The 27695-nt window shown below is 52.1% G+C and overlaps 2 protein-coding genes across 4 annotated transcripts; one reads left to right on the forward strand and one right to left on the reverse strand.

Moving 5' to 3' along the window:
• Positions 1 to 1051: 1051 nt before the first annotated feature.
• LOC128331388 (uncharacterized) lies at positions 1052 to 14961 on the reverse strand. Its single transcript, XM_053264733.1, has 7 exons — positions 14761 to 14961; positions 12825 to 12886; positions 11506 to 12161; positions 8881 to 8900; positions 8337 to 8483; positions 4482 to 4543; positions 1052 to 2858 (listed from the first exon to the last, which is right to left on the reverse strand). The coding sequence occupies exons 1-7, from the start codon at positions 14823 to 14825 to the stop codon at positions 2212 to 2214; spliced, it is 1659 nt and encodes a 552-aa protein (XP_053120708.1). The 5' UTR covers positions 14826 to 14961; the 3' UTR covers positions 1052 to 2211.
• Positions 14877 to 27586, forward strand: LOC128329533 (GTPase IMAP family member 8-like). Of its 3 annotated transcripts, none has more exons than XM_053260918.1 (5): positions 14877 to 15412; positions 18130 to 18190; positions 20974 to 21729; positions 24254 to 25000; positions 26302 to 27586. In XM_053260918.1, exons 2-5 carry the CDS (start codon positions 18157 to 18159, stop codon positions 26415 to 26417), a joined length of 1653 nt encoding a protein of 550 aa, XP_053116893.1. In that variant the 5' UTR covers positions 14877 to 15412; positions 18130 to 18156; the 3' UTR covers positions 26418 to 27586. The 3 variants fall into 3 exon arrangements, with proteins under 3 accessions (XP_053116893.1, XP_053116895.1, XP_053116894.1); XM_053260920.1 differs by lacking the exon at positions 14877 to 15412 and adding an exon at positions 15537 to 15856; XM_053260919.1 differs by lacking the exon at positions 14877 to 15412 and adding an exon at positions 15929 to 16376.
• Positions 27587 to 27695: the final 109 nt, after the last annotated feature.

The raw sequence follows: 27695 nt of genomic DNA on the forward strand, positions 1-27695 counted from the left end.
GGACAGCAGTGTCCAAGCGCAACATAGTTGTGCAGAACTACCAGAAGTGCCAATTTCCACACCCTGGATGATAAACGGCAGCTGCCAAAATCCCCTCTCTGAAGGTGTTGAAGGCACCAGGCAGATCTCCTTTGCCGCTGGTCACCTTAACAGGGACTGGAAAGAATCTGCCGGTGCCTGCTTCTCCATGCCTGGCCCCAGGGGCGTAACTCCAATTGGGGGATGTGTTCTGAAAACTCAGGCCACCCATGGTCACCCCCCAAAAGAGGGGCCACCAAGCGCTCCTCACCTGTCTCTTGCCCCCTCCCACTGTCACCACTTGCGGCCAGACAGTAGGCAGCTAGATGGTCTCTTTCTTCACTTGAGGAAAAAGGCTATTCAGCCCCTTCCTACTGGGCGAGTGAGCTGGCCAGCAGTGACTCCAGGTGGGCGGGCTGGGCAATTCAATTTTAAATCGTAGCTCAATTTTTAAAACTACATAGGTAAAACAGCGAGCTGCTTGCCTTAAGCAATTGCTTTCTTTTCAGGCTCTGTGTCTTTCACCTTTGCATGCAATTGGAATGGACAGTGGTGAGGAGCATCCCCTGGGAAGACAGAGGTGAGCATCCTGCCCCAGGCCGTAGACTGGAGGAAGGATGCAATCTGCAGCCAGCCAGGCCTTCCATCCGGAGAAGAGAGAGAAGAGGATACAGGGGCCAGTCACCAGAGTATTTGGGGAGGCCCTGCTACAGATGGGGGGGGGCAAGGTGGACCAGAAAAGCCTTTTGGGGGGCCAAATGGAAATTTGGGAAGGGCTGGGTCCATCCTGGTCCAAGCCTGGCTACGGGGCTGCTTCAGGCCTGTAGCTTTCTGTAGCCAGCCAGAAGGTTTAAAGCGTGCCCTGATAAAAAATGGGGAGTAGGCCAGGTCCATCTTCGATGGGCTGGGCCAGCTTATATGGTCGTCGTAATACCATTTGCACTACTTGTACTGAAGTACTGCAAAAGACTACAGAAATTGCAATTCTCTAAATCAATGTTTTTAATAAATTCAGTTTAAAAAAATCACACAGTTAAAAGAGCAAACTATTTTTATTAAGCCACTACAACAGATTATTCTAATATTTTATATCAAATAAAAATTCACATAGTTAAATCTGTAAACAGTTCTAATTAAGTAACACACTTTTCTACATGCATTCATCTTTTACCACTTCATGACCGGCACAAATAATTCAACAAGGATAGCTTTTGGCCATCATAGCAATAGGAAAAGTTTCATCTGCTCTACTGGTTTTCTGCCTGTTTTATCACCCTCTTGCATCGACATGTGAGGCCATTGTAAACTAGAAGTCTGGCTGGGGGGAGATCGAAGTTTAAGGTCTAAGACAACACATTTCCATTGGTCTGTTTTGAGCAGGGAGGGGAGAGAGAAAACCACTTGACTCTGTTATCCAATTAACTTTTGCAGCCAGCATCAGGGTGAGTCATTTACGTGGGCTGTGACTGCCTGCAAGCCAGCCTCCCCTTGATTGCACTTATTAGATCTGGCTTTCATTGACATTTGAGGAATCTCCATTGCTCTGGAACAGCGACACTCAGTAAGAACACAGCCTCTTAGGAGAGGAGGCATATCATGCCTAGTTTAGCATCATGCTGGTGGCGGTGGGGACACCTGGAGGGGGCCAGCCGAGAGACTGATTGGAGTCGGGGCCACAGAATTGTTTAGAGCGAGCCTTGTCTGGCAAGACCACCACCTGGCTACAGGCCTGTGCTTGCTGACAGTGCTGATGCTTGGATGGGAGGGAAACTTCACATGGACCTGAGCAGCAGGACGGTGGAGTGTGGGCAGAGGCCGGAGCCACAGAGACTGGTGTGGGTTGGGCAGCCGAGGGACAAACTGCCAAGAGTGGCAGAGATGTGTGAATGCATCTCAGGTGCATTTCCTTGTCTGCAAAAAGCAGCTGCTGGGTGTCTTGTTTGGATGAGGGATGTGGCACAGTGGGAGGCACCCCCAGGGTTGCAGAGGGGGAAATATACAGCCTCTGTGTTCCCCCCTCTGTGGCTAACATGAGCTCTGGAGGTGTGATTTATACTGAGGAATCAGCACGGAGGAGGGAGGGGAGGTCTTCTAAGTCTGCTAAGCATTTGACTATAGGTCTGTATTTGTATTACTCGACTATTCTACCACAATATTTTTTCATTTTTGTTTATGGAGGCTTTTTGCTCTCTATTAGAGTATTGTGCACCAACTCAGAGGGAACTTCTTTTTGTCTTCCTCAAACATTTCTTCCGTATAATAGGGGGCCTTGCTGTTCCTCTCCACCATGCCATCAATCATTTCCAGCAGTTTGGCTACCTGCGCCTCCCTTTCCTGGCCTTTCGCCTTGTTGTTGAAAGCCAGGCAGCGGCCTTCACACTGGGCAAGCTGCTCTTGAAGATCTTCGTCTCCCTCCTGCAGGAAATCTTGGAGAGATCTGCCTTTCAGATCCTCTTTCCGGGTGAACAAGAGGATCATGTACTCCTTTGCTTTGAAATTAAAAACCTTTTGGATTAACTGAGCAGCCTCCTTCTCCTGTGCGCTGAAGCGGCCCAGCTGCATGACTTGTATAATGGCTTGTGGCCCAGGGTAGCTGAACTTCACGCATTTCTTAACTTCCTTGGACATCTTGTCGTTTGGAACATTAGGGTCGAAAAAACCAGGAGTATCAACAACTACAATTTTCCTGCCATCAGTCAGAACCTCCTTTTTTTCAGTTTTTTGTGTCACTGCAGCGGGTGAAATGGCAGACTTAAATCCTTTCATCCCCAGAATGGTGTTTCCTGTGGCACTTTTCCCAGTTCCAGTTTTACCGACAAGCACAATTCTCAGTTCATTCTCTGCAACAAGGAAGTGAAAGAGAAACATGAGAAACTGCCATGCAAAGTCCACTCGCAGTCCAGCCTTTCACAGTCATTGTTCCATCTTCTGACATCTGGAAGCCCAGAGGGCAGGGAGGGAGGAACACGGAAAGATCCATCGGAGACATTCACCCCATCATGGGGAGTCATGGCTCACTGTACACCAGAGTCCCAGGAATATCCCGACTCTCTTTCTACATGCCCACATCCATTGTAACAGCCACCTGTCACTGATAAAGGTTGTTCACTTGACTGCTTAGTCTTGGTCTTGGGAGGGCTGGGGGAAGGCAAGATTGTACCTATGTACCTTGCCCCACATGAGCAGGGCTTCCTCTGGGCTTTGCCACACTGTGCACCCACACGATCGCCTCTGCAGTGAGCAATGCAGCGATCTGGAGTCAGGAAGAGTGAAGCCCAGCTACCCGGAATCCCACAATGCACCGTGCGAGCAGCACCATGCATTGGGGGAATGCTTGCTGACGTGACGCTCCTTCCACCCCAGCTCTATGGCCGAGATTGCCCCTGGCAGCCCAAAAGGAGCTGCCAGCACCCTGCTCACCCACACGACCGGGAGGTGAGGTTGAAGGGTGTGCACACCCCTCAAACTCACTTTTAGCTGGGTACAAAACCCAGACTGCCCTGCAAAGGAATGTTGGGATGACAAGTGATCCCAGGAGTTCTCACAACCATCCCTACCTGGATAGGGCAGTTCCAGCCCAGGTAGGGCTGATCGTGTGAACAAGCTTCTGCTGCAGCAATCTCCTGCACTGAGCAAAGGCTGAACTGGAAGACCTCCAAGTTCCCTCCCAACTCTAAATTTTGTGCTTCTGTAACAATGGGTCTTCTGCAAGGAATAGAGTCCAACAGTGAATACATTAATAATATACAACTAGGGATGTGCCGAACCAGTTTGGTGTGAATCGGTTTGGTGGCAAACTGGACAGGCCTCAGTTTGAGGCAACTGGTCCACACTCAAACCAATCCTGAACTGGTTCAGGCCAAACTGGTTCAATCCTGGTTTGGTGGGTCCTAACGTAAGGGGGAATCCAGTGAGGATTCCCCTTTAAAGTCAAGAGGGAATCCTGCAGAGGAACGCCTCTAAGCAGGGAAACGGTGAGAGGGCAGCTTAACAGCAGCAGCAGTGCGGTGACAGCTCACCCAAGCTTAGGCACTGTTTCTCCCCAGCAGTGTGGCCCACACAGTGGCAGGCCAGTTCCAGCCTCTGAGCATGCACGGAGACCACACAAATAGCTTCCGTACATGCATGGGACATGCTGCTAGTGGGGGAAGCAGCACCAGGGCATGGAACCTCACCAGATTCCCCTTTACATTTGAGTCCCTTGAACCAGTTCGGACAGGTTCGACAGGTCGAACAGAACTGGGGGTTGGTTAGATCCAAACCAGGTCACGGACCAATGGTCTGGTTGGAACTTGGATTGAGTTCAAACCGAACCTCCAAAATTGGTTCCGCACACACCCCTATATATAACAGTGTATATGATAAGAAAATATTTTTGCTGTAGTTTGAAGACTGGTCTGATATGACCCCATAATTCAAAGCTTTGTGAGAATGATTTCAGGTCAGCTGGTTAAAGGCCTTACCTTTGATGCCTGAAGCCATATTCATACAACCAGGGCAAGTCAGAAGCCAATATTCAGGATTTCTGCATTTAAAAGAACATTTCAAACCAGAATGAGCAAAGTCTGGGATGTTTTTAACTTGGAATAATTTTATGAAAGGCTGTAAAGAAATCTAAGTATAAAATAAATATAAATAAATAAATAAAATGTTTGCCTTATTTGCAGGATAAATGTGCCCCACAATGTATTGTTCCATAAAGTGTCTTTCACGTGGGTAGCAACAAAAGAAAAGAAAAAGGAATTCTGGCTGGCAGAGGAATGGTCCTTGGTCCTGTGTGGGGTAATGTTAATCATTCTCTTCTACACCATCCCATCAGCTCCACTTTATTTATTTATTTATTTCGGGGTTTTTTTATACCACCCTTCCTCTGAAGACCCCAGGGCAGTTAACAAGATAAAACAGTGATAAAATATAATAATAGCTACATACATGCTAGGAGGAGGGGGCTGGCAGCCACTGAAGTTATAAAGGAGAGTGCAGCTGATGGCACAGCGGTTAGTGGCTCACTGGCCGGGCCGCCTATCCATGCCCACCACAGCCAGCTACCAAAGGGGGGCAGCCTTGGGGTGGGCTTTGGGTATGGGACTGAGGGCTGGGAGAAGCCATGCTGCTGCAGACTGGTTTCTGCTAAATATTAATTAGGCCTATGCAGGTATGTGCTTTAGTTTACCTGGAGATGGGGGTGGGGGGACTGGGATGGCGTTCACTCTTCCTGGGGCAGCGGGCTATTTCGGTGGTGGTGGGGAACAGAGGAAGGTGTGTTGCTAGGTCAGCTGGCCTACAGGGGACCTCTAGCCAGCGTGTCTTCCCTAAGTTTTGAAGAAAGGGGGCAATTTTGGGCAGGTTTCTTTTTAGAAGAGTTCCCCCCACCCCCAACAGCCTGTATATTTGCATTAAAAACAATACAACTGCATTAAAAAAAATACAAATACTATAAAGTGGTGACTTGGTGGTATTGCGTTTTGGGGGCGTGGCCACTTGGGTGTGTGTGGCTATGGGTGTGGCCACGGAGGTGAGTGTGGCTGTGGGGGCTGTCATGGAGGGTCCCTGCGCTTCTGCGTTTGTGACTACACCACTGAGCACTCCCTCAGAAACTCATTGCCCCTATACTTGGAAAAGAATATTTTCCAATTCACTTAATAGAATGGATAGAAGAATTTTCCAGAATATTCTCTTCGACTTGACGAATATTCTTTCCCAGTCTGCACAATGCATTCAGGACATGCTGACAGAGCTGAGCATGAGGAAGTTAAAATTAACAACAGGAGAGCACAACTTGTTATGTATGTATGTATGTATGTATGTATGTATGTATGTATGTATTTAAACAAACACATTATTATACCACCCCATACACAAATCTCTGGGTGGTTCACAATTTAAAAACACAATTTAAAAATTAACACAAATTAAAACAATTTAAAATACAGATAAAAACTCTAAAATATTAAAGTTTAAAAACTTTAAACTTTGAAACTATAAACTAAAAGCCTGGCTAAACTGGTGTGTTTTCAGATCTTTCTTTAAAACACCCAGAGAAGGGGAGGCTTTAATTCCATTAGGAAGCACGTCCCAAAGACTTGGGAAACCCAAGAAAAGGCCTGGGGTTGTGTGACCACCAGCCAAGCTTGTGGCAACCCAGCCGGACTTCCCTGAGGACCTTAATGGGTGGTGGGGTTCATGAAGAAGGAGCCAGCATTCTCTTGAATACCTCGGACCCAAGCGGTTCAGAGCTTTATAGATAATAATCAGCTCTTTGTAGTTGGCCTGGAATCTTATTGGCAGCCAGTGTAGTTCTGTGGAAATGGGTGTAATGTGATTCTGTACCAGCTGCAGTTTCTGGACTACGTAGCATGCATTGCAGTAGTCAAGTCTGGATAGGTTATGTGAATGAAATCATTTTTATTTCTGTATTATTTTGCAAAAATCCTCAGTGGCTGACATCCTGACTAAATTACTCAACAGTACTACTGAGGAGTTAGTCTTAAATTTCAATGGGATTTCCTCGAGTACATTTAGTCAGGATGTCAGCCTGCTTCTGCTAGCCAGGAGTAGGGATGTGTGGACTGGTCTGGCGGTTCGATCTGGGGGTCCGGAGGTTTGTGGTCGAACCAAACCATCCCCCCAGCTCCGTTGGACCAGAACCGGACCGCTAGGTTCCAGTCCGGGTTCATGGCAGCCGCGAGCTCTTACGGAGGCCCAAAAGGGCAGAAAATGCTCCAGTTACACAGCCACGGCGGTGATGAGGAAGGCCGGTGGGGGGAGAGGGAACCGGTGCAGACCCCCCTCCCCCCGCAGCTTCAGAAAGCCCCCCGAAGGGGCTACAGGTACTTTTCCTTGATTTTAAATTTTTTTTAAAAAAATTCATGGACGGGTCCAGAACCGGACCGGGGGGGGGGGAGGTTTCGATGGTGGGCCGGACCGAACTGGCCCAGTTCCATTCAAGGCCAGTCCGGCCTCGAACCAAACCAGGCCAGACGGTTCTGTGCACACCCCTACCCAGGAGGGTTGGGAAGCCTCCTCTGTGCCTCCAGCCCCTCTCTAGCTGAGCAAAGGGGCTTCCTGGACCCCCTGCCTTCTTCTCCCACATGCCCCATGCCTTTGCTGCAGGAGAATGCAAGGAGAGTCAGGCTGAGGGCAGGTGGAAACTGAGCATTAGCCAGTTTTGAGGAAGAGGGATGTTGCCTGACACTCCTCTCCCTCTCCCCCAGAAAGTTCTCCCTTGACGCTGAGGTGAGTCCCCCAGTCAGGAGCCATCAGTATGCCAGAAGTTGGGGAGGTGGGAGAAGGAGACCAAGGAGTCACCTGTGGCCCAGCCAGAGGGTCCCCTCTCCCCCAGGGACATGCATTCCACCTTGTTCGATTATCGTTCCACCCCTGGCTGATAGCCTGGTGGGAGGATGTGGCAACTGAATCAACTTCCCATCCTCTACGAGCAAAGAATACTTATTGGCTCAGCTCAGGTTCTTGATAGGCAGTCTTGGCAACTGTTATTTCCTTTCAAAATCCCACTTTTCCTTTCAAATTCCCCCAAAATATTAAAACAATGGGGGGAATCTCTAACACCCACCCCCACCCCCACTACGGAGTAGTAATGCCATGATGTCACAAACTAACATTTAAACACACCTTAGATACACAAATTGTGGTTGGTGATGGCAGGTGCGTTGTCACCAACCAGACTTTGAGTCTGTTCTCACAACCAGCTCTACCTGCTCTAGTGCAGCCCTTGCCAGGTAGAGCTGCTCGTGAGAACCGCTAAGATCAGTCCCAATCCTGCCACTCCTCAGCTGGGTAACCTGTATTCTTTTACCCAGGCTAAAAGTGAGGTAGGAGGGCCTGCGTGGTGTGTGCCCACTGCCCAGCTGTCCTTCCCCCGGCCTCCCTTTCATCTGCAGCAAGTGGGGCCACTGTGTGGCGGAATGTAGGACCAATCCTGCCTCCCTCCCAGTCCTTCCTGGCCCCAGGAAAAATGTGTGACCCACCTTGCTGTGTTTTGGCAGTGGAAGCAGCTATCCCCACAACTGAGCAAGAGAAATTAGCAACTGCAGCCCTCCCTGTCCCAACGAAGGGGAGTCCGCTCTTCCAATTCTTTCGCAACCAAAGCAGTAACTGTCCCTTCGAGCCCACCTCTCACTTGGGCTGTGAGGTGCAAAAAGCCGGGCTAGAGAGGAGTCTGGGAGATACTGACAGGCAGAATTTCACTCTGTCACTCTGCAGTCAGCTGTGGCTCCGGAGACTTCTGGCAGACTCGGCTGGAGGTGAGGTGGGCTCTGTGTTAAAAGTTCTTGCTCTTAAAACAAGGCAGAACCTACTCACGGTTTGCAGGCTCCCCGCAAGGCAGGCTGTTGATTGAAGAGCAACAAAGCACAGACTGACTACTGACCAGGAAAATGAAAGTAACTGCAGCAAGGAGAATCTGAAGGGTGGGGTCGTTCGCTTTATATTTAACCCTATAAATCCTGTTACATTAGTACACTCTAGTTCATGACCAGCTTCTGCCACAGTAAATCTATTTAGTCCTTAAAAGTCTTTGCTATATTTGCTGCAACACAGCTGAGCTAACCCTCTAGGACAGGGATTCTCACTGTTGGGTCCCCAGATGTTATTGGACTTCAACTCCCGTAATCCCCAGCCTAAGTGGCCTTTGGTTGGGGATTATGGGAGTTGGTCCAATAACATCTGGGGACCCAACGTTGAGAATCCATGCTCTAGGAGATCCTTTCTGGCAACTTATGGGCCAACATCTGCATCTGGCCAAGACCAGCAGAGCTGCAATGGGTGGGATGCAAGGAGTGCCCTCGGCGACAAATTCCCAGGTCACCAGACTGCAAACTGGGAGAAAATGGATACTCTCACTTTTGCCCAAGAGCATTAGCCTGTGAATCTCACAGGACGCGTGAGGACTGCCGCCAGAGATTGCTTCTGCACTGTGCCTCACTACAATGCAGCCATGTGCCGACTGTGTTTTCTGACATGTTTTTTCTGCAATCAGTTTAAAATTGTTAACGTGATTTTTCTAATATGAAGTTTCTAAATATATTTTGATAAAGAAGAAAATGTGTAGTCCTAAAAGCATTTCTTTTTTTAAAGGTAAATAAAAATGTTAAATGTGTTCTTCCAGGCTAATTAATGCTAAGAACATCAATAGTGCCTTTTCTGAGTTATGTAATACTTTTGCAGTGTTTAAATTGGGCGAGTGGCTGGGGTACCCACCCACCCCCGATTTCAAACAATGGCCTCTTAAAGGACAGAAAGTTACCCCACAATTACAATGTTATAATTTTCATGAGGTCTGTTGAAGGTTTTAAAGAGAATGGCAATTCTGTGTGAGCTCATACAGCTTGGCTGGGAGGCTGCCTCTTAGATCAAGGCTTCTACACAATCATGGCATTTCCCAGAAAGGCAGAGAATTCCTTTCACTTTCCAAGTTAAGCTGCCATTCCGCCCCCCTGCCCCCCCCCACACACCCTGCTGTTTTTCTAGTCAGGTTTTGTACTGCAGCGCTTCTTGCATTTTCTGTGGATGCTGATCCTCTGACATTTCTTAGATACATTTATCATTTAAATTTCTTGTCCAAATGTCTGTCCCGAAAACAGGTTATGATCCTTCCAGTGAGCCCCTCCTTCGCCTTTCATGGGAATGCTTTGCCTGCAACGGCCCCAGTCCTCAGATGCCTCCAGTCTCAGAGGCAAGAATCGGGTCCCCTCCGTATATCTCTGTCTGCCAGGAAAGGCTGGAAGTGTTCTTAAGCACCCAAGCCTCGTGCAGATGGTGGACACATCTATTGTCTGAGGACCTCACGGAGAAACATGAAGCTTTTGAATCCAGAGTCCTAAGCAATTAAGTACCATGCTGTTAGGAGGGGGATCTCCGGTTTACAGGTACTTTCAGGAGTCCCACTTGTTAGACAGGGAAACCTCATCTTTTACCTATTAAGGGAACGGCCGGCTTGTTGCTGTTTCCAGATTGTTACTTTTGTGTTAATTTGGCTTTGTCAGCTGAGGCCAGGCTGCATGGCTCCCAGGAGCATGCAGACAGGGGTGTCGCTATAACTGAGCGGGTGGGTCCAAAGAAGAACCCGGGCCCCCAAGTTCCTGAGGGCCCCTCAGCTCCACCCCTCCCTATCTTCTTCATTACCTCCCTCATTCCAAGGGGCCACTAGAGAGAGGATGGAACACGGGCCCCTCTCCCCTGGCTACGCCTGTGTGTGCAGAGCTCACCATGATGCGAGTGTTTGTTTTCTGAACTGCAGCTTAAGACCCAGGATCGACTAAGCCTCCTGTTTAACCACCAGACAGGAAGAGACATGCCTCACTTATGCCTTGTAACCATTTTGCCTGTAGTCCTGCTTTTTATAGCTACTTGAATAAACTAGGTTTTGATTGTTTTAAACTGGACCTGGCCTGTCCTTAAGTCAGTTTTTTAAAATATAAAAGACCACATTCTGAAACTTTAACATAGAGATATTTATTGCAAATAGAACTGATTGATTAAGCAGAAGTACTGCAAACATGCACAAAGCATTGTAGCATTGGTTTATCTGCACAAAATGCAGTGATTATAAGACCAAGGCACCAACAGCTGAAGCAGAAACAGAACATCTCCTGCTTTCTGTGAGGAAACTCAGTTCACCAGTGAGTTAGACGGTGGAGTTAGCAGATATCAGGAAACCTGATCTCTGAGTGCCCTGCAGATCTTCAATGCCCCTGGAAAGTGTATCCTCTGAATCGTGTCCAAGGTAAAGTCTTAATGAATGGAAGAAGATGCCACAGTATGCAGCTAGTTGAAGATCCCTGTGTGGGCAGAGGATCCAAAGGCAGCAGCACCCTCTCAGCCAGCCTGATTCCCTCTCCTAGGCACCTTCCCTACACGCCAGCCAGGTTCTCCACACAAACTCCTGCAGCTGTGAAGGCTGCTCAATTCAATCATTACAATTTCCCCACTATATTTGTGTCCTTGCTATTCCATTTGGGCCTGAGAATGCAAACTTGCATGCCAGTTGCACTAACTGGTAGGAGAACTGCCACATTCAGATTCTGCCATGAGCGGATGCCTCACTTCCCTTTGCATGGAATACTACATCTGCTCCTGCCTTTCAGAATCTATTGGATATTGTGGGGTTGGGTGTGTGTAGGTGTAACTAGAGGATCAGAGCAGGAGTAAATATTTGCAGAGGGCCCACTTGGGTCTGAGATCAACCTGGTCAATTATATAATCTAGGGAAAGTTGAAATATATAACTAGGGAAATTAAGCCATAGGAATACTTTGGGCAGAACTTCACCCAAAATTGAAAGGCGTAGCAGCGAGAAGCTGGCTTAGAGGCCAAGAGTGGGGTGACATGGAGGCAGGGACTCAAGCAGTGGAACACAAGACTGTGGCTCTCAGTCGCTAGTTCAATTAGACTCTGCTGTTCGGCTATGATTCTTTGCTAGAATGTTCCTTTTGGTTTTTCAGTTGGGGAATCTTTCTAGGCTTTATTATAATAATGTACAGCAGTCACCACTGGTCTCACGCACTACTCTCTCTTGGTCCTTCGCTAACATGTCTTCCGTATAATAGGGGGCTGCTTTGTTCTTTCCCACAAGGTCATCCACCAAACTAAGCAATTCAGCCACCTGCTCATCCCTTTCCTGGCCAGTCGCCCTGTTGTTGAAAGCCAGGCAGCGGCCTCCACACTGGGCAAGCTGGTTCTGGAGATCTCTGTCCCCCTCCTTTAAGAAATCTCGGAGGGGTCTACCATCCAGATCCTCTTTTCGGGTGAACAAAAGGATTACGTAGGCCTTTCCTTGAATGGTAAAAATTTTTTGGATTAACCGAGCGACATCTTTTTCCTCCTGGCTAAAACGATCCAGACGAATGACTTGTATAATGACGTGTGGACCCGGAGAGATGTACCCCACACATTTTTTGATTTCTCTGGCAGTCACCTCGTTTGCATAGCGGGTGTCAAAAAAGCCAGGTGTGTCCACCACCACAATTCTCCTGCCATTCCTTACAACCTCCTCCCTTTGGCACTTTGTGGTCAGGGAACTGGGTGACATAGAAGACATAAACACATTGGCCCCCAGGATGGTGTTTCCTGTGGCACTTTTCCCAGCACCGGTTTTGCCAACGAGGACAATCCTCATTTCAGGGCCTAAAACAAACAAAGCAGAGAACATCAGCAAATGCCAGGGAGGTAATCCTAGGGATGAGCACTCTAGGTCAGTATCGCTCTTCTGCCAGGCAGATGACATGGGGTGTGTGTGTGTGTGTGGTGGGCAGGGGACCACAGGGCACTGTTAATTCATTAACCACTCCCCTCACCCACAAATGAAAGCTCAGAGCACACAACTGCACTCCCTCATCTGGGGCCCAGGAACATGCCAGGCCTCCACCCACCCACAACCTAGCACTCTGAACATAGGAACATAGGAAGCTGCCATGTACCGAGTCAGACCCTTGGTCCATCTCGCTCAGTATTGTCTACACAGACTGGCAGCGGCTTTTCCAAGGCTGCAGGCAGGAGTCTCTCTCAGCCCTCTCTTGGAGATGCTGCCAGGGAGGGAACTTGGAGTCTTCTGCTCTTCCCAAAGTAGCTCCGTCCCTTGAGGGGAATATCTCACAGTGCTCACCCTTCTAGTCTCCCTTTCATATGCAACCAGGGCAGACCCTGCTTAGCTAAGGGGACAAGTCATGCTTGCTACCACCAGACCAGCTCTCCTCTCCTGACAATGACACCAGCCATGGGTAGATAATGTGCAACCATCATCCAGGCCTCTGTAAAACTGACATCAAGTGTGCAGACTGAAGGCCTTACCTGTGATGTTTCCAGCCATAATCACAGAAGCAGGGCAAGTCACAAGCCAAACGTCAAGATTCCTGGATTTAAAAATAAAAATGAAACGGGGAATCAGCTAAGGGGAAGCTTGTCCTGTGAGGTAGAGAAATGCGTCCTGCAGCATTTGGTGCTAAAATTTCTCTTCCATAGGCAGAAAAAGCAGTTCTAGGTTCATGCAGGGATCGTCCTCCTTAGTGCCCCCCTTTATCAATCAGCATTTGTGTGTGTGAATGTGAATATTCTTTTCCACACTCTGCCCACCCACCCCTCCCTCCCTCCCCCCCATTACAGGGACTGTGCAGCAACTGCTGCTGTTGCAAGCCAGCGGCTGTACTTGCCCAGAGGTGTCCCCCGTCCCCCCCTCCCGTCCCCCAAGCAGGCTCTCTGACCACTGCCTGGGGCAACCCTGAATCTCAGCAGCGGGGGGCGGGGGATGGAGAGCAGAGACTCCTCCTAACAGCAAAAGCAGCACCTGGCAGTTGATGGAAAGGGAGGATGGGGAAGAAATGGTGCTGCCCAAAGCAGACGGGCAGGCACAGAGCTGGGCCTTCTTCCACAAGGCACGGTGAGTTGGTCACCTCAAGCAGTGAAGGGTGGAGGTGGCCGTGGGGCAGCAAGCGGCCCCCTGACAGCTCACCTGCCTGCCTCTGCCACCCGATGAGCAGCTCTTTGCCGACACCTCCCTTGCTGCTGAGCTGAGAAGGGAGAGGCAGCCGGGAAAGGGGAGATGAGGGGAGAGGACCCGGCCATGCTGGGAAAGCTCTCCAGGAGGCCTCCAGTGTCCTTTCCTGATGTCCTCTTCGGCTTCCTCGCCCGCCTCAGTCTCTGCAGCAAGGGAAGCCGTGCAGAAGAGGAGGGCGCCTTGGGGAGGGCAGGCCTGCACACAGACATGCACACAACTCCAAGTGGAGGTGGTACAGCTGCCGCCGCCGCCGCCAGCTGGAAAATGGGAAGGGGTGCCAAAGGCCACTAAAAGGCGGCAGGGCAGGGGGGATTATGGTCTTCTTGGGCCACCGAGAGCTCGCAGATGTGGACTCACTGCTCTGCATGGCAACAGGCTTTCCAAAGGCAAGTTAGGGTCATGACTAGCTGGTCCCGTCACTGGCTCATACTCTGGAAGGGCTCTGCACGGAGAGGAGCCCGTGGCTGAGCTGCAGCGACACACTTGCTTCCAGGCTTGCAGAGCCCTTCTTCGGGAGCACAAGCAAGCCGTGCCCGGAGTCGGAAGTGGGGGTCTTGTGGCACCGCGCAGGAACTGGAGGGTTGCGTGCGCGGTGCGGGTTGGGGTGGGGCCCCAGCAGCAGCAGCAGCAGAGCCTCTGAGGCGAGCAGCGCTCTTGCTCAGGAGGTCAGCCTGGCCCGCCGGGCCCCGCCGAGCTCCCTCGCAGCCAGGAAGGCGGCTCCTCCTCCTCCTTCTCAAAGGAGAAAACGGCCAAGCGGCTCTCCGGGAAAGCGCCCGTGCGCCTCGCTGGAAGGCAGCCGCCGCCGGCTTCTTCTCTCCGCCGGTGGTCCCGGGGAGGAAGCAGCAGAGTCCCCTCATGCCGCAGATGAAGCGTGGCGCAGGCGCCGGTGCTGCTGCTCTCCGGGGCTGGCCCGACGAGCAGCAGGGAAGAGGCCTCCTGAGTCGCCTCCCTCCGGCCGTTTCTGGGAAAGGGAGGCTCTCACGAGGCTTCGGTGTCTCCTGCGTGGGGAGGGGGGGCACAGATCCGGCGGGCAGCGAAACCTGCCCCTCCCCGCGCCCGCTCTTTCCCCACGCACGTTTCCGGCCTCTCGCCTCCGCTGACCCGCAAGGGCGCCCGCGCCCTCCCCACGGTGCCCCCTCTGAGCCCGCGACTTTGCCTGGAAACCCCCCGCAGACACACATCCCTCCTCCCCAGAAGCAGGCGGAGAACATGCCGCACCGCACCGCACCCCACCGCCGCCTGGAAGGAAAGCGAACTTGGAGGGACCCGAGTCCTGTGGCTCTTCGCGGGCTGAGCATCCCCGCGGGACGCTCGCCTCCTCGGCAGCCGGGCCCGCTCCCCGCCCGGGCAAAGCTGCGTCCTCCTGGTGCGGCAGAGGCTGCTGGGACCAGCAAGGAGCGTCTCTTTCCAGGGACGCCCAGCCGGGGCGGAGGAGCTCCAGGGAGACCAGTCCTGCTGCGCTCCTACGCGGCGGGGGGGGGGCGCTTGTGGATGCCGCCCGTGCCCACCCACCCCCGACTACTCGGTCCCCCCAGGCAGCCACGCGCCGGCGAAGCCGGAGACCCACCTGCGGAGCCAGATGCTCCTCGCTCCCGAGCTGCAGCAGCGGCAGCGGCAGGCACTTCTCGCAGCGAGAGCAGCGCAGCCGGCGGCTCCTTGCACTTTGGTCGCGGGGGCGGCTGCGCCGGAGAAGGAGGAGGAGGGCTTGTTTGGAGGAGGCCAGCTGAAGAGGACGCGCCCCTTTCCGAGAAGCGCGGCCGCCGACCCCCCAGCCCGGCCGTCTCCTCTGCCAGTGACTCTGCTCCTCGCTCGGCTCCCCTCGGCGCAGCGAGCCACGAGCCGGCCACCCCGAGGCTGCTGCCAGCCAGCCAGCGGCGCGGAGAAGGTGCGCGTAGCCTCCTTGCCCTTCGCTGCGCGGACAGCGGGAGCAGCCACGTCTGTATGGGGCGCGGGGGGAGGCGAGAAGGGCGCGCGCTGTGCCGCGGCGGAGTCCGGAAGGGAGGGGAATCCCCGCGGGCTGGTTCACGCCCACGCCCCCCACCCTGAAAACCTCCCCCCGAACCCCGCATCTGGCCCCCACAGCCCGCGAGGACCGGCTCCCTAATTAACGGGGGACAGACGGGACAGAGAGAGCCTCTCGAGGCGGGGTCCCCCCAGGGGCATCACCAGGCGGCTTTTGCCGCCTGCTTTTCGGGTTGCAGTGCTTGTGACGTGAGTAGGGGACCCGTGAGGGGCGCTCGAAGGCCAAGACAGGCCGTGGCTGGGAAAGGGGGTTGCTGCACTCCCGCCCCACTAAGACAATCCCTGGGAGAAAGCAGTTGCAACTCCGGTAAGCAGCCGAGAGGAGGGTCCCGTGTCTGTGGGCTGCGAAGGAAGTCCCTCCCGCTCAGTTCAGGCCCTACTGCTGCCCTGGGGGGCCCTGCCCCCTGCTGCTGCTGCTGCTCTTGTGCACCTTTGGGAGTTAAACCCAGTCGGCTCAGTGGGGCTTACTTATTCCCAGGTGAGCGTGCTCACAATTGCAGCCGCCTCGGACTGGACACACTTGCTTCGATACAAATCCCCCCTGACTTCTATGAGGAGGATCGGGCTCCCTCAAGCTTCCGGAGCTGGTCTTCTGACCCTGGAGGGGCAGGCAGGAGTCCCGCGTGTTTGTGTGAGACCCTTAAACACTTTCAGCGTCTGAGAGGCATCAAATGAAGCCCCAGAGGTTTTCAGGGCCGGCTTTCCTTGAAGAAAGACGGGGATCCTCTCCAAGGGTCCTTCGTTTTGTTTGGTGCAGTGCTCAGCATCGCCGGGAGTCGGCACTGAGCGGAGAGCAGAGCACAGCCTTCCCTTTGCCCAGCCTCGAGGTGAGGGCAGGAGAGAGGACGCTGCTGCAAGAGAAAGGGCTGGAGGGGAGGCGGCTGGGGCTGGGGCTGGGGCTGGGCTGAGTTGCCAGTGGATGCCGAGTCCCCTCTTCCCAGGACAAAGGACAAATGTCCTCTTGTGGGACCTTAAGAAACTAGCCCATTTAAAGGCACAGGCAAGGAGAAGAGATGGCAGGGGGCATACCTTGAATTAGGACGATGAGCTGGAGGAGGGCTGAAAACAACATCACCAGCTAGCAAAACGAAGGCCAAGAGCTTAGAAGCGAGTATACCACACTGGAAAGTAAGAAGGCAGCCAGCCCAGCAAGGCAAAGAGGAGGCAGAGCCAGGGCTGAGTCCCCAAGGGCAGCAGAACAAGGTGAACCATTCCCTGGCCCAGGAGGTGAGAAGCTGCATCTGCTCCGAGGGCTCTCGGCCCCAGGGGGGCTCACAGCGAAACTTGAAGCCGTGCAGAGAAGGGAGCCCTGCTCTCGCCCTCCTCTTGAGCTCCATGGTCAGACGCTGCCCCGAGCCTCACCAGACTCCTGTCTCTTTTAGGCCGCAGAGGTGCTCTCACCCCTGGACCTGCGGGCCAAAGTTCAGGGCCTCCACCACACCCTCTGGGCCCCCCCCCCCCAATCCTCTGCAGTCTGCCTTTCGTGGTGTGGTCACTGTGCCACCAGCCCACTCTGGGCACCACTCCTTTAGAGACAGAGAGGGGAGTGGGGAAAGAAATATGTGGGATGGGGGTATGTTCAGTTGTGTGTTGAAATGTTTCTGCTCATGCATTTTGCATAAACATTCCGTTTTCTATTCTTACATTCTTGTGTGTTCTGTTGTGCTTTGTGCCCTTAAGAACCCGCATGTTAAAAACACTCTGTGTGTGTGTCACAGGGTATGTCTGTGTAGGGGGATGGATGATGCTCAACCTGAAGTGGGCAGGGGGCCTCCCTCCGATGGCCTTTAGGCCCAGGCTCCAAAATTACCTAGGTGCATCTCTGCTTTTAGGAGCAAAACAATCAGCCTGAGCATCTCGGAAAGTCCATTTTATTTTCTCGCCAGTCCCTGAACCATATGAAGAAATATGGAGCCTGAAGGCTTTGAGACGTTTTAGGTGAGGGCTGACACATATTGCACAATTGAGCAAAGAGGCACCTATTTCAAGTGGTGGCGAGTCTCTTCTCTTCAGCCAGGGGAGAGCAACGGGCCCTCTCCAGCCCCAGCACAGCACCCCTCCAGGGGCTGCTGCTGGGGTCTACTTTGTGCTTCTTTTTAGAAAGAATGTGACCCCTACTTTGGAACAGGAAGCCACCTTGTTGGTTGCTTTTTCTGTGGAAACTCCTTTGAGAAGTTTTGTTGAAAAGCTTTATATAAGTACTTGTGGTCGCAGACAAGGCAACGCGGGTGTTTTTCTGAACTGCCACCAACTTAAAACAGGGCACAGGCACCTGTGCAGCCCTGCTTCCCTGGTTTCCCGTGGGAGTTGTGTTGCACTGTTCCAAGGAGTTGCACAAGTGTGCTCTTGTGCAACACCACTGGGGCTGGCTTGCACATGCACAGCAGCCCCGGCCTATGCAATGAAAGAGATCCTGCCATTCCCTAGTCTGCCTGTTTCTCTGCCTCGTCCGCATTTTGTGGGACCAGCTACCAAATCCCAGGGATCCTTCCCTCGCGCTGTGCAAATGGAGCAGCAGCTGGCTTCCTTCACTTTGAAAGGTGGGAGATGACTCATTTTCATTTTTCTGTTCTTTTCTAGTTCAGACATCTGTTGGAAGACTGAGCCATGAGTTCTCGGAAGTTTTTCGGCTCCAAAAAGGGTAGGTTCCCTCTACCTGCTGCTGGCACTCTTTCAGAGGAACCAATTGCCAAAGGTGGAGCTCGTATCATTCATGGCCCATCTACCAAGGATCCTCTTCAGTCGTATCAGTAACCCCTGGCTTGCACTTGAGGCTGTAAGAGCGAGAGGACAGCTACTGGGATGATGAGTGAGGGAGGAGAGCTGGTCTTGTGGCAGCAAGCATCAGGGGCGTAACTACCACTAGGCAAGGGGAGGCAGTCGTCTTGGGGCCCCACTGCCTCAAGGGCCACCCCCAGAGGCACATCACATGACTCCCCACCTACCCATGTTGCACCCCCTATGAATTATGTTGAGTCTCCTGGAGATCGGCTGGAGCAGAGAGTTAAAAAACTAGATTCAATGAGAACTAGATATTCACTTTATTCAGAATGGGGATATGAGTGTGAGTGCACTATATATTGTGAAGTGTGTTTGTGTGTGTATACCAGCGAGGGACCCATTTTAACATCTTGTCTCTGGGCCCCCTCCAGCCTTGCTACGCCCCTGGCAAGCATGACTTGTCCTCTTAGCTAAGCAGGGTCTGCCCTGCTTGCATATGAAGGGGAGACTAGAAGTGTGAGCACTAGAAGAGATTCCCCTCAGGGGATGGAGCTGCTCTGGGAAGAGCATCTAGGCTCCAAGTTCCCTCCCTGGCAGCATCTCCAAGATAGGGCTGAGAGAGACTCCTGCCTGCAACCTTGGAGAAGTCGCTGCCAGTCTGTGAAGACAATACTGAGCTAGATAGACCAATGGTTTGACTCAGTATATGGCAGCTTCCTATGTTCCTATGAGACAAAACTCACCCGTGGAGTCCTTTGCAACATTTCATTTACTTAATTATTTTTAGGGATGTGCACAAATGGTCTTTGGCACCGGCAGGGGTAGTACTTTAAAGGCAGGGGAGAGTGTACTCACTCCCCCCGCCACATTTTCCCCGCCAGCGCTCTGTAAACTTTAAGCCCATTGGGACAGCAGCATTCCTCCCTGCTGCCCCGTTCCCCCCATCGGCCGGAAGTGGCCGGAAGTTGCGAGCGCGCATGCGCCCATCGTGCGTCCGTGTGCCCATCTGTCGTGTGCACACACACATGATGGGCGCACTCACCACTTCCGGCCGATGGGGGGAACAGGGTGGCAGGGAGGAATGCTGCCACCCCGAGGGGCTTAAAGTTTACAGAGCGCCGGCGGGGGAAATGCGGCCGGGGGGGTGAGTACACCCTCCCCCGCCCTTAAAGTACTACCCCCACTGGTGCCGAAACGCCAAATACCGCCCCAGAGCCGAAACGTTTCGGAGGCCTTTACAATGGCCTCCGAAATGTTTCGGGCACATGCCTAATTATTTTACCGCAGATTTTTGTTTTTGAAAAGGCAGGCATTTGCCACAGAAACACAGCATCTGCTGCTCGGTGGTCCCATTCAGCTGGATATAGTGGACAGGTGTATTCTGGGTGGGGTCTCCCTCCTGTGTCCTAAGGTTTCCAGCCTGGACCCAGCCTTGCTTCTGGATCTCTAGGTGACCGCTGTGGCCCGGAGTGGGGTCTCAGCTTTGCCTGATATGTCATCGGTGCTCCTTTCTGGAGAAGGACATCCGGGCCACTGTCTTGCACCTTCGGGTTTGATTGCTGCAGTGGACTGTACTGTACATGGGGCTGCCCTTAGAAGCAGTTTGGAAACATGCACGGATCCAGAATGCAGCGGCATGGCTTTTGTCTGCATGAGGATCCCCCTTTACAAGTAAAGGGGTACCCCTAAATCTCCCTAAAGGTGCTGGGGGGGGGTTAGTGAGAGAAAGTGGCCTCCGTACCTTTAGTGGAGGCTGCAGGATAGGCAGCGAGGCAGCTTCAGTCCTTCGGAGAAGCCTCAGAGGTTGTGGGCAGTGGTGGGGGCTCCTACAAGCCCCCTGTTGGCCTCCCAAATGACAGCCTGGGCTGGCTGTGGCCTGGTTCAGGCCTCTGTGCACACGCAGAGGCCATTTTTATAACCTCCATGCATGTACAGAGGCCATCTGCATCACCACACAATTTGTATGGTGACTCAAATGGCGGCTGTGCATTTGCAGAGGTCACAAAAATAGCTTCTGTGCATGTACAGAGGCCCGAACCAAGCCACAGCTAGCCCAGGCTGTCATTTGGGAGGCCAGCAGGAGGTTTGGAGGAGCGCCCCCCGCTACTGCCTGCTTCTCTGAGGGACCACAGTCATCTCATCGCCTATCCAGCGGCCTCAGCTAAAGGAAGGGAGGCTGCTTTCTCTCAGTACCCCCCCCCACCCCCGGTGACTTTAGGGAGATTTAGGGGTGTCCCCTTCACAAGTATACCGAAGCCAGTCCACAAGCCGGTTCAGCCTGGCTTGAGGGCCGGACCGAGCTGGACTCGGCTCGACTGGAACCTGGCTAGGCCAGGTGGGTTTGAATCCAGTCTGGCTGGTTCTGTGCACATCCCTAAATGACAATCCTTTCCCAGTCACTTGTTTATTTCTGGGTTGATCTAAGGGTCCTCTCAGCTCTTTAAAAGCTTGGGAAGCATCGGGGACACATTCTTGTATCTAAATATATCTATATTCCTCCCCCGCCACCCTTCATTAAGGTAATTAGGAGCCATGTAACGTCAGGTGCTGCCACAATACATTGCTAAGGTTTCCTTCCACCAGAATCAGGGTTGATGTGGTGGCCACTTTCCTGTGGACTCCCCTCTGCTCATGGGCTGGGCTTTACTGCTGACACACCTTCAGAAGTAAGAATGGTCACTGTGTCTGAATTTCCCCTAACAGAGCCAGACAGCATCCGCCATGTCCCAGAGGAACCAGAACTTCGTGTTATCCTTATTGGGAAGACTGGAGGAGGGAGAAGCGCCACTGGAAACACCATCCTGGGTGAAAAGGAGTTTGAGTCCAAACTTTCTCAAAAGCCAGCGACCCAGACTTGTAGCAAGAAGTTTCGGGCAAAGGAGTGGAAGGAGAAGCAAGTGGTTGTGGTTGACACTCCAGCCATTTTTGACACCAACATTAAAGACCCCCAGAAGTCCGAGGAGATCCAGCAATGCCTCCATCTGGCCAGGCCAGGCCCCCACGCTCTGGTGTTTGTGACCCAGGTTGGTCGTTTCACAGAGGAAGACAGCGTGGCCCTGAAGCAGGTGGAGAAGATCTTTGGCCAGGAGGCCACAAAGTACATGGTCGTCTTATTCACCCACAAAGAAGACTTGGATGGGGAACGCCTGAAAGACTACATAAAGCGGTCGAAGAACAAGCCCCTTCAGGACTTGGTCAGAAGGTGTGGGGGCCGTTGCTGTGCTTTCAACAACAAAGCGACAGGAGAGGAGCGGGACACCCAGGCTGAAGAGCTGCTCTCTCTGATTGAGAAGATGGTGCAGATGAATCAGGGGAAGCCGTACCTCACAGTACCTCCCATGGAGATGAAGGCCAAAGCAACAGAAAGGAAACCAAAGAAAGAGGAAATGCCAAGAGGGTGGGAAATGAAGGATTGTGAGGAAAAGAAGAGATCCGAGGATGAACACACATGTGCTGAAGGTAGAATTCTGCTAGGATTCCCAGGATAATGTGTGCCTATGACTAATATCACGTAGAGCTATACCCTTGGGTGACCCACCAGATGGCATTCATCTTCCCATGGTGACAAAGAATGGCACAAGGGACTCCCAAATGCTGCCCCCAAGGCTCTTGATTATGAAATTTGTACACATCTTGCAAATTAAGCCAAGGTGCCTGGGTTTGCTTGTGTCATCTTCTCTGTCCTGCCTCTGACCCTTATGATGAGGGTCTTTTCATCCTCAGCAGCCCCTTCCACTCTGACTCTTCTACTTGCTTATTTCTCGTATATGTTGTCGCAAAAAAAAAAAAAACAAAGTACAGCCATTGCTCCGTGATGGCAGGGGAACCCGGAATCTTTCAGCAATATTTTACTGCTGTTGTGGGATAACTTTTCCCAGCATTCAAAATGCAAGTATTATTTTCCAGAAAGGTAGGCTGATTGCTCCCGGCCCTCAGTCTTCCAGCAAACACCTCCACTTACGTCCATGGACCTCATAGACTGCGTTTATACAAGTATGGCAGGCACCTATTGGACCGGGCTTGGTGGTCTTAGCAAAGGGGTCCATTCGTGCTCACCACTGCAAAACCAGCTCTCCTTTCCTACTTTGAGTTGTCTCCTTTGCTAAGACCACCAAGCAGCTGGTCTTGTGGTGACAAGCATGAATTGTGGGAGATTACATGTATTGTGAGATATTCCCCTGAGGGGATGGGGCCGTTCTGGGAAGAGCACCTGCCTGCCTGCTTGCATGCAGAAGGTTCCAAGTTCCCTCCCTAGTGGCATCTCCAAGAGAGGGCTGAGAGAGATTCCTGCCTGCAACTTTGGAGAAGCTGCTGCCAGTCTGGGCAGACAATACTGAGCTGGATGGATCAATGATCTGACTCAGTATATAGCAGCTTCCTATGTTCCTATGTCACTGGAAGGTGTGCTAATGTTTTCTCCAAGACTGAACAAAATTAGGTTTTTAAAGAAAGTTTTTGAAGCCTGGGCATTATCCAGTTGTATTGTTAAATTGTCAGAGTGCTAACATAACCTGTTTGAACAATGTAGGAAAGGAGAGCTGGCTTTTCGGTAATGAGCATGAGTTTGCTCATTACCCTTTGCTAAGCAAGTTCTGCCCTGGTTTGCATTTGGATGGGTGACTACACATGATCACTGTCTGCTGTAAGATACTCACTTTAGGGCAGGCCTGCTCCACTTTGGCCCTCCTACAACTCCCATAACCCCTGGCTATTGGCCACTGTTGCTGGGGATTATGGGAGTTGTAGTCCAAAAACAGCTGGGGGCCACCAAAGTTGAGCAGGCCTGCTTTAGGGGATGGGTCTGAAGCTCAGTGGAAGAGTACTTGCTTTGCATGCAGAAGGTCCCAGGTTCACTCCCCGGCAGCACCTCGAGGTAGCGATCAGAGGGACCCTTGCCTGAAACCCTCCTTTCCTCAGCATACTCCTGTAGTGACAGTCAGGATTGAGGGAGGACAAAGCCTCCGTTAGAGTAAGGTATGTTAGAGTTCGGTTCAAGACCTCTGAGTGAGGTCTGATCAGCAACTGCTGTAGGACAAAGGGAGTCTAACAGCCTTGGGCTGGGAGTCAACTGGAAGTTCATTATCTGGAAATAAGTAGGATGGAGACGGACCAGTTTAGCTAGACACACCAGGGAATTTATTTTTGTTTAGGTGCTTGGATCTGACTGCATAACTCTTCTAGTTCCTGGGGAAGGCTTTCATTTGAATGGAAACAGCAATTGTTGATGCCTCTATAGTTTCCCTGATCATCCAATTATCAATAAATCCTTCTTCTTGTTATAGGGTGTCAGTCACTCCTTATTGGGTCCTGCCCTTGTCAAACGCTCTTGAAGGCTGTGGGCCACCTCTATCCTCAAAGGCAGGATGCCTCTGAGTACCAGTTGCAGGGGAGTAACAGCAGGAGGGAGGGCAGGCCCCTTTCAACTCCTGCCTGTGGCTTCCAGCGGCATCTGGTGGGCCACTGTGAGTAACGGGATGCTGGACTAGATGGGCCTCCTTGGGCCTGATCCAGCAGGGCTGTTCTATGTTCTTATGAAGGCCTAAGACTGCTCAAGCCTTTCTTGTAGGGAGGGGTTTTCCACTTTACTCTCCCAGAATATTGCCTTGGGAGGGTGACTCTGCTCATACCGGGGACTCCTCACAGCTAGAGGAGGGATTTTGTATTCTACCCCCCTTCTGGTGGTTACAACTCCAAGCCCACTCCATTTCATGACTTTTCTGGTTGTTGTATTTCCTCTTCATTGCTAAACAATGGATTTGTGCTGCCTCTATCTGGGGCTGTAAAATAGCCCTTGTCAGTTTCACTTTTGCCCCCTTTCCTAGGATGTGAAATTGGCAGAGATCTGCTGCCGGACTGTCTTATCCTGAGGGTCTTGCGGGAGGATCCAACAAAAGGGAAAATATTGGCTTCTGGGCTATGTCTTCCTCTGAGCAACTTTAAGTGGCAACTGCTATAAATATCTGGGTTGTTTTTTAATCCACAGAGCCTGAGGATGTCAGCAGCTTCCCCATGGAATCAGAACGGTGTATTGTCCTTGTTGGAAAGCCAGGAGGAGGGAGAAGCGCCACTGGAAACACCATCCTGGGTGAAGAAAAGTTCAGGTCCAAACTGAGTTTAAAGCCAGTGACCCAGATTTCCAGCAGGGAGGTCCGAGCAAAGGAGTGGAAGGAGAAGCGAGTGGTTGTGGTCGACACTCCAGCCATTTTTGACGCCAGCATTAAAGACCCCCAGAAGTCCCAGGAGATCCAGCATTGCCTCCATCTGGCCAGGCCAGGCCCCCACGCTCTGGTGTTTGTGACCCAGGTTGGTCGTTTCACAGAGGAAGACAGCGTGGCCCTGAAGCAGGTGGAGAAGATCTTTGGCCAGGAGGCCACAAAGTACATGGTCGTCTTATTCACCCGCAAAGAAGACTTGGATGGAGAATGCCTGGAGGACTTTATAGAGGAGTCGAAGAACAAGCCCCTTCAGGACTTGGTCAGAAGGTGTGGGAGCCGTTGCTGTGCTTTCAACAACAAAGCGACAGGAGAGGAGTGGGACACCCAGGCTGAAGAGCTGCTCTCTCTGATTGAGAAGATGGTACAGGAGAATCGGGAGAGGCCGTGTCTCATGCTGCTTCCCAGGGAGATGAAGGGGAAGGCAGCAGGAAGGAAACCAGAAGAAGAGGAAATGGACACAGAAGAACTGCCAAGAAGGAAGGAGGCAAAGGATCCTGAGAAAACCGAAAGACCAGGTGAGGGGGAATACTAGGTGTGCACCAAAGGTAGAATCTCACTAAAGTTTCTGCTTGTTTATTTCTAAGAACATGGATAGGTTTCTTTTTCACAGTGAGCATAATCAAAGCAACTTATAGCTTGAAACTACATAAAATAATAGCACCAATAGAGCCTATTAAAAACATCATAGAAGGAAGAGTCCAGCAGCAGAGCCAAATACCCAGGGAAATGAATCAGTCCTCATGTGATGGTGGTGACATCCAGTGGGGGGGGGACCTATTCAAGCATCTTGGGGGAGGGAGTTCCACAGCTGAGGACCCACTACTGAGAAGGCCCTGTGTATGACCCCTGGGAATCCTGCTCAGCCTCTGCTCTGACTACTTTTGAGATGTTCACAAGAACACGGGAAGCTGCCTTCTGCAAGGCAAACAGACCCATTGCCAGCACCCTAAAGGAACCCGCCCCTGCTACTCAGCTGGGCGCCACGTGTGTGTGGTGGTCAGCATGGCCAAACTTTGCCATGCTGACTCCTCAAATGGCTGCCAGGCATGTGTGGCGTGGCCAGCTGAGCAGCAGGGGCCCCTCCCCATGGGATGCTGGGCCAGCCTCCTCCAGTTCCCTTGGGGTGCTGGCCGTGGGTAAGTTCGCCTTGTGGAGAAGTTATATTCTGCCATCCTCGCCGCCCCCTCAGGTCAGACTTCACTGGCTGCCACTGGTCTACACTGACTGGCAGCAGCAGAAGCCCCAGAAGTCTCTCCCAGCCTTACCAGGAGATGCAGCTGCAGGTTGAACCTGGGAGCCTGCAGTTGTGGACGGGCTCTCAGGAGGGGATCATCTGCTCCAGCGCTGTGGCCCCACCTCGCAACGCCATTGTTCACAGTCATTCAGAAACCTGAAGGACTGGGAACTTGCTTTAAAAAAAATAAATGAACCAAATACTGCAGTTCTCGGGATACTGATTTCTGCTCCTCCTGCCAAATGTAGGGAATTGGGGTGTGCACAGCCCTGAATCTTCTGGGGTTGGTGGGGGTGGGGGAGAGAATAACATTGTTGTGTTATCTTTTTTTTTTTAATTGCTCCCCCCTCCTTCCAGTCTTCAAAGTGTCTCCCCGCAGTCTTGACATGTGTGAAGCAAAGTTGCCGCGTCCATTCTGCTGCTTTTACCCCCCATTCAGAAGTTTCTTCAGGCCCAGCTCCTTGGAGAGTCCGCCTTCCACCCGTCTCTTCCACCTGCGTGTTTATTCGACACACATTTCTCCCACCTGTCTGGCAATTCCGCAGCTTCCTACTGTGATTTGTCTTTTCTTTGTTTTTGCAGAGGGGCAGTTCCAAAGCCATTTCCAACACACTGAGAGGAAATCCGGTGAACTGGAATTTGAAATGCGAGTAGAACCAGCGTCAGAGGCAACTGAAGAGACGTTTCTGATGCTGTGACCACTCTCGATATCACTGGGTGTCCTCCATGTAGCACTGCTCACATAGCATCTGAGAGCTGAAAGGGTCCAGGAGGACTTCTGCTCCTTCACCACCCCTGCCTAGTGCAGGGACCTGCTATTGCAGGGCTGTGCACCTCCAGCCCTCCTGCAGAATTTGGGGTACAATTCCCACCCTATCTGCTTACTGGCCACTATGGATGGGGGATATGGGAACTGTAGGCCAAAAGGAGCAGGAGGGCTGAATCTGTGTGGCCTCTGTCAGGAAGAGCATCCCTGGCAGATGGCCTCTGTCCCCAGGCCTCTAGAGAAGGAGAGCTCCCCACTGCACAGGCAGACTGCTCCACTGTCGTGCAGCCAGGAGATTTGCCCCGATGACGTCTAGCTCCCATGACCTGCTCCCTTTTAGCCTCCACCCACGGGCCCCAGCCCTGCCCTTGGGAGCAGCTGAGAACAAGCCTGCTTCTCCTCCTCCTCCTCCTCACCCTTTCTGATACCTGCACTCAGGCTAAGCACACCCAGCTCCCTTCGGCATTCCTCACAGGACCGTTTCTAACCCTTCACTACATTTGTTGCCCTCCTCTGAACCCATCCCCATTGATCAGTGTTCTCCTCAAAATGCAGGCTTGGCCAGTGCCGAAGGGAGAGTGGAATGATGCCCCCTCGGGCCTGGGGCACCACAGCCTGAGATTGCATTTGCTTTTGGGCAGCTGGCTCAGGTTCCCGCTTGTTGACCACGAAGGGACCCAGGTGCTCCCTTGCACACATCCTGCTGCCCACATTTGTGCATTTGATTGTTCTTCCCCAAAGGGAGAACTTCCACAGTTGTCTCCGTTGTTCATCATGGGTCTCCCTATCTGTCCGAATCTTGACTCTGTCTTCTAGGGCATTCAGTATCCCCCTCCACAGCTTTGTGTTGATAAGCATCCCCTTGTTACCCCACCTGCTCACACCTGTGTATGCTACTATGAACGTACCCGTGCTTTTAGATGGACTTGGGGGAATTAGCCCAGAAACCAAACTTTCAATGGTATATAACAAAAATACTGCAACCTGAACACATGCAAATGTGATGGCCAGATGACCCTCGAGGAGGGTCAGACTCCGAGGGAAGGCTTTTGGGAGGAAAACAATGTCGTTTATTAATAAACAGAAGTGCAATGCAAAGGTTGGAAGAATTGGGCAAATTTGCAAGTTGCATGTTGCTAAGAACCAGCTAAGGAGGGAAGGGGCTTGGCTGGGGGGGACTGAGGGCTCTAATAAAGGTACAGATGTGCTG

Source organism: Hemicordylus capensis, chromosome 6 (assembly GCF_027244095.1).
Source record: "Hemicordylus capensis ecotype Gifberg chromosome 6, rHemCap1.1.pri, whole genome shotgun sequence".
NCBI classification, from domain to species: domain Eukaryota; kingdom Metazoa; phylum Chordata; class Lepidosauria; order Squamata; family Cordylidae; genus Hemicordylus; species Hemicordylus capensis.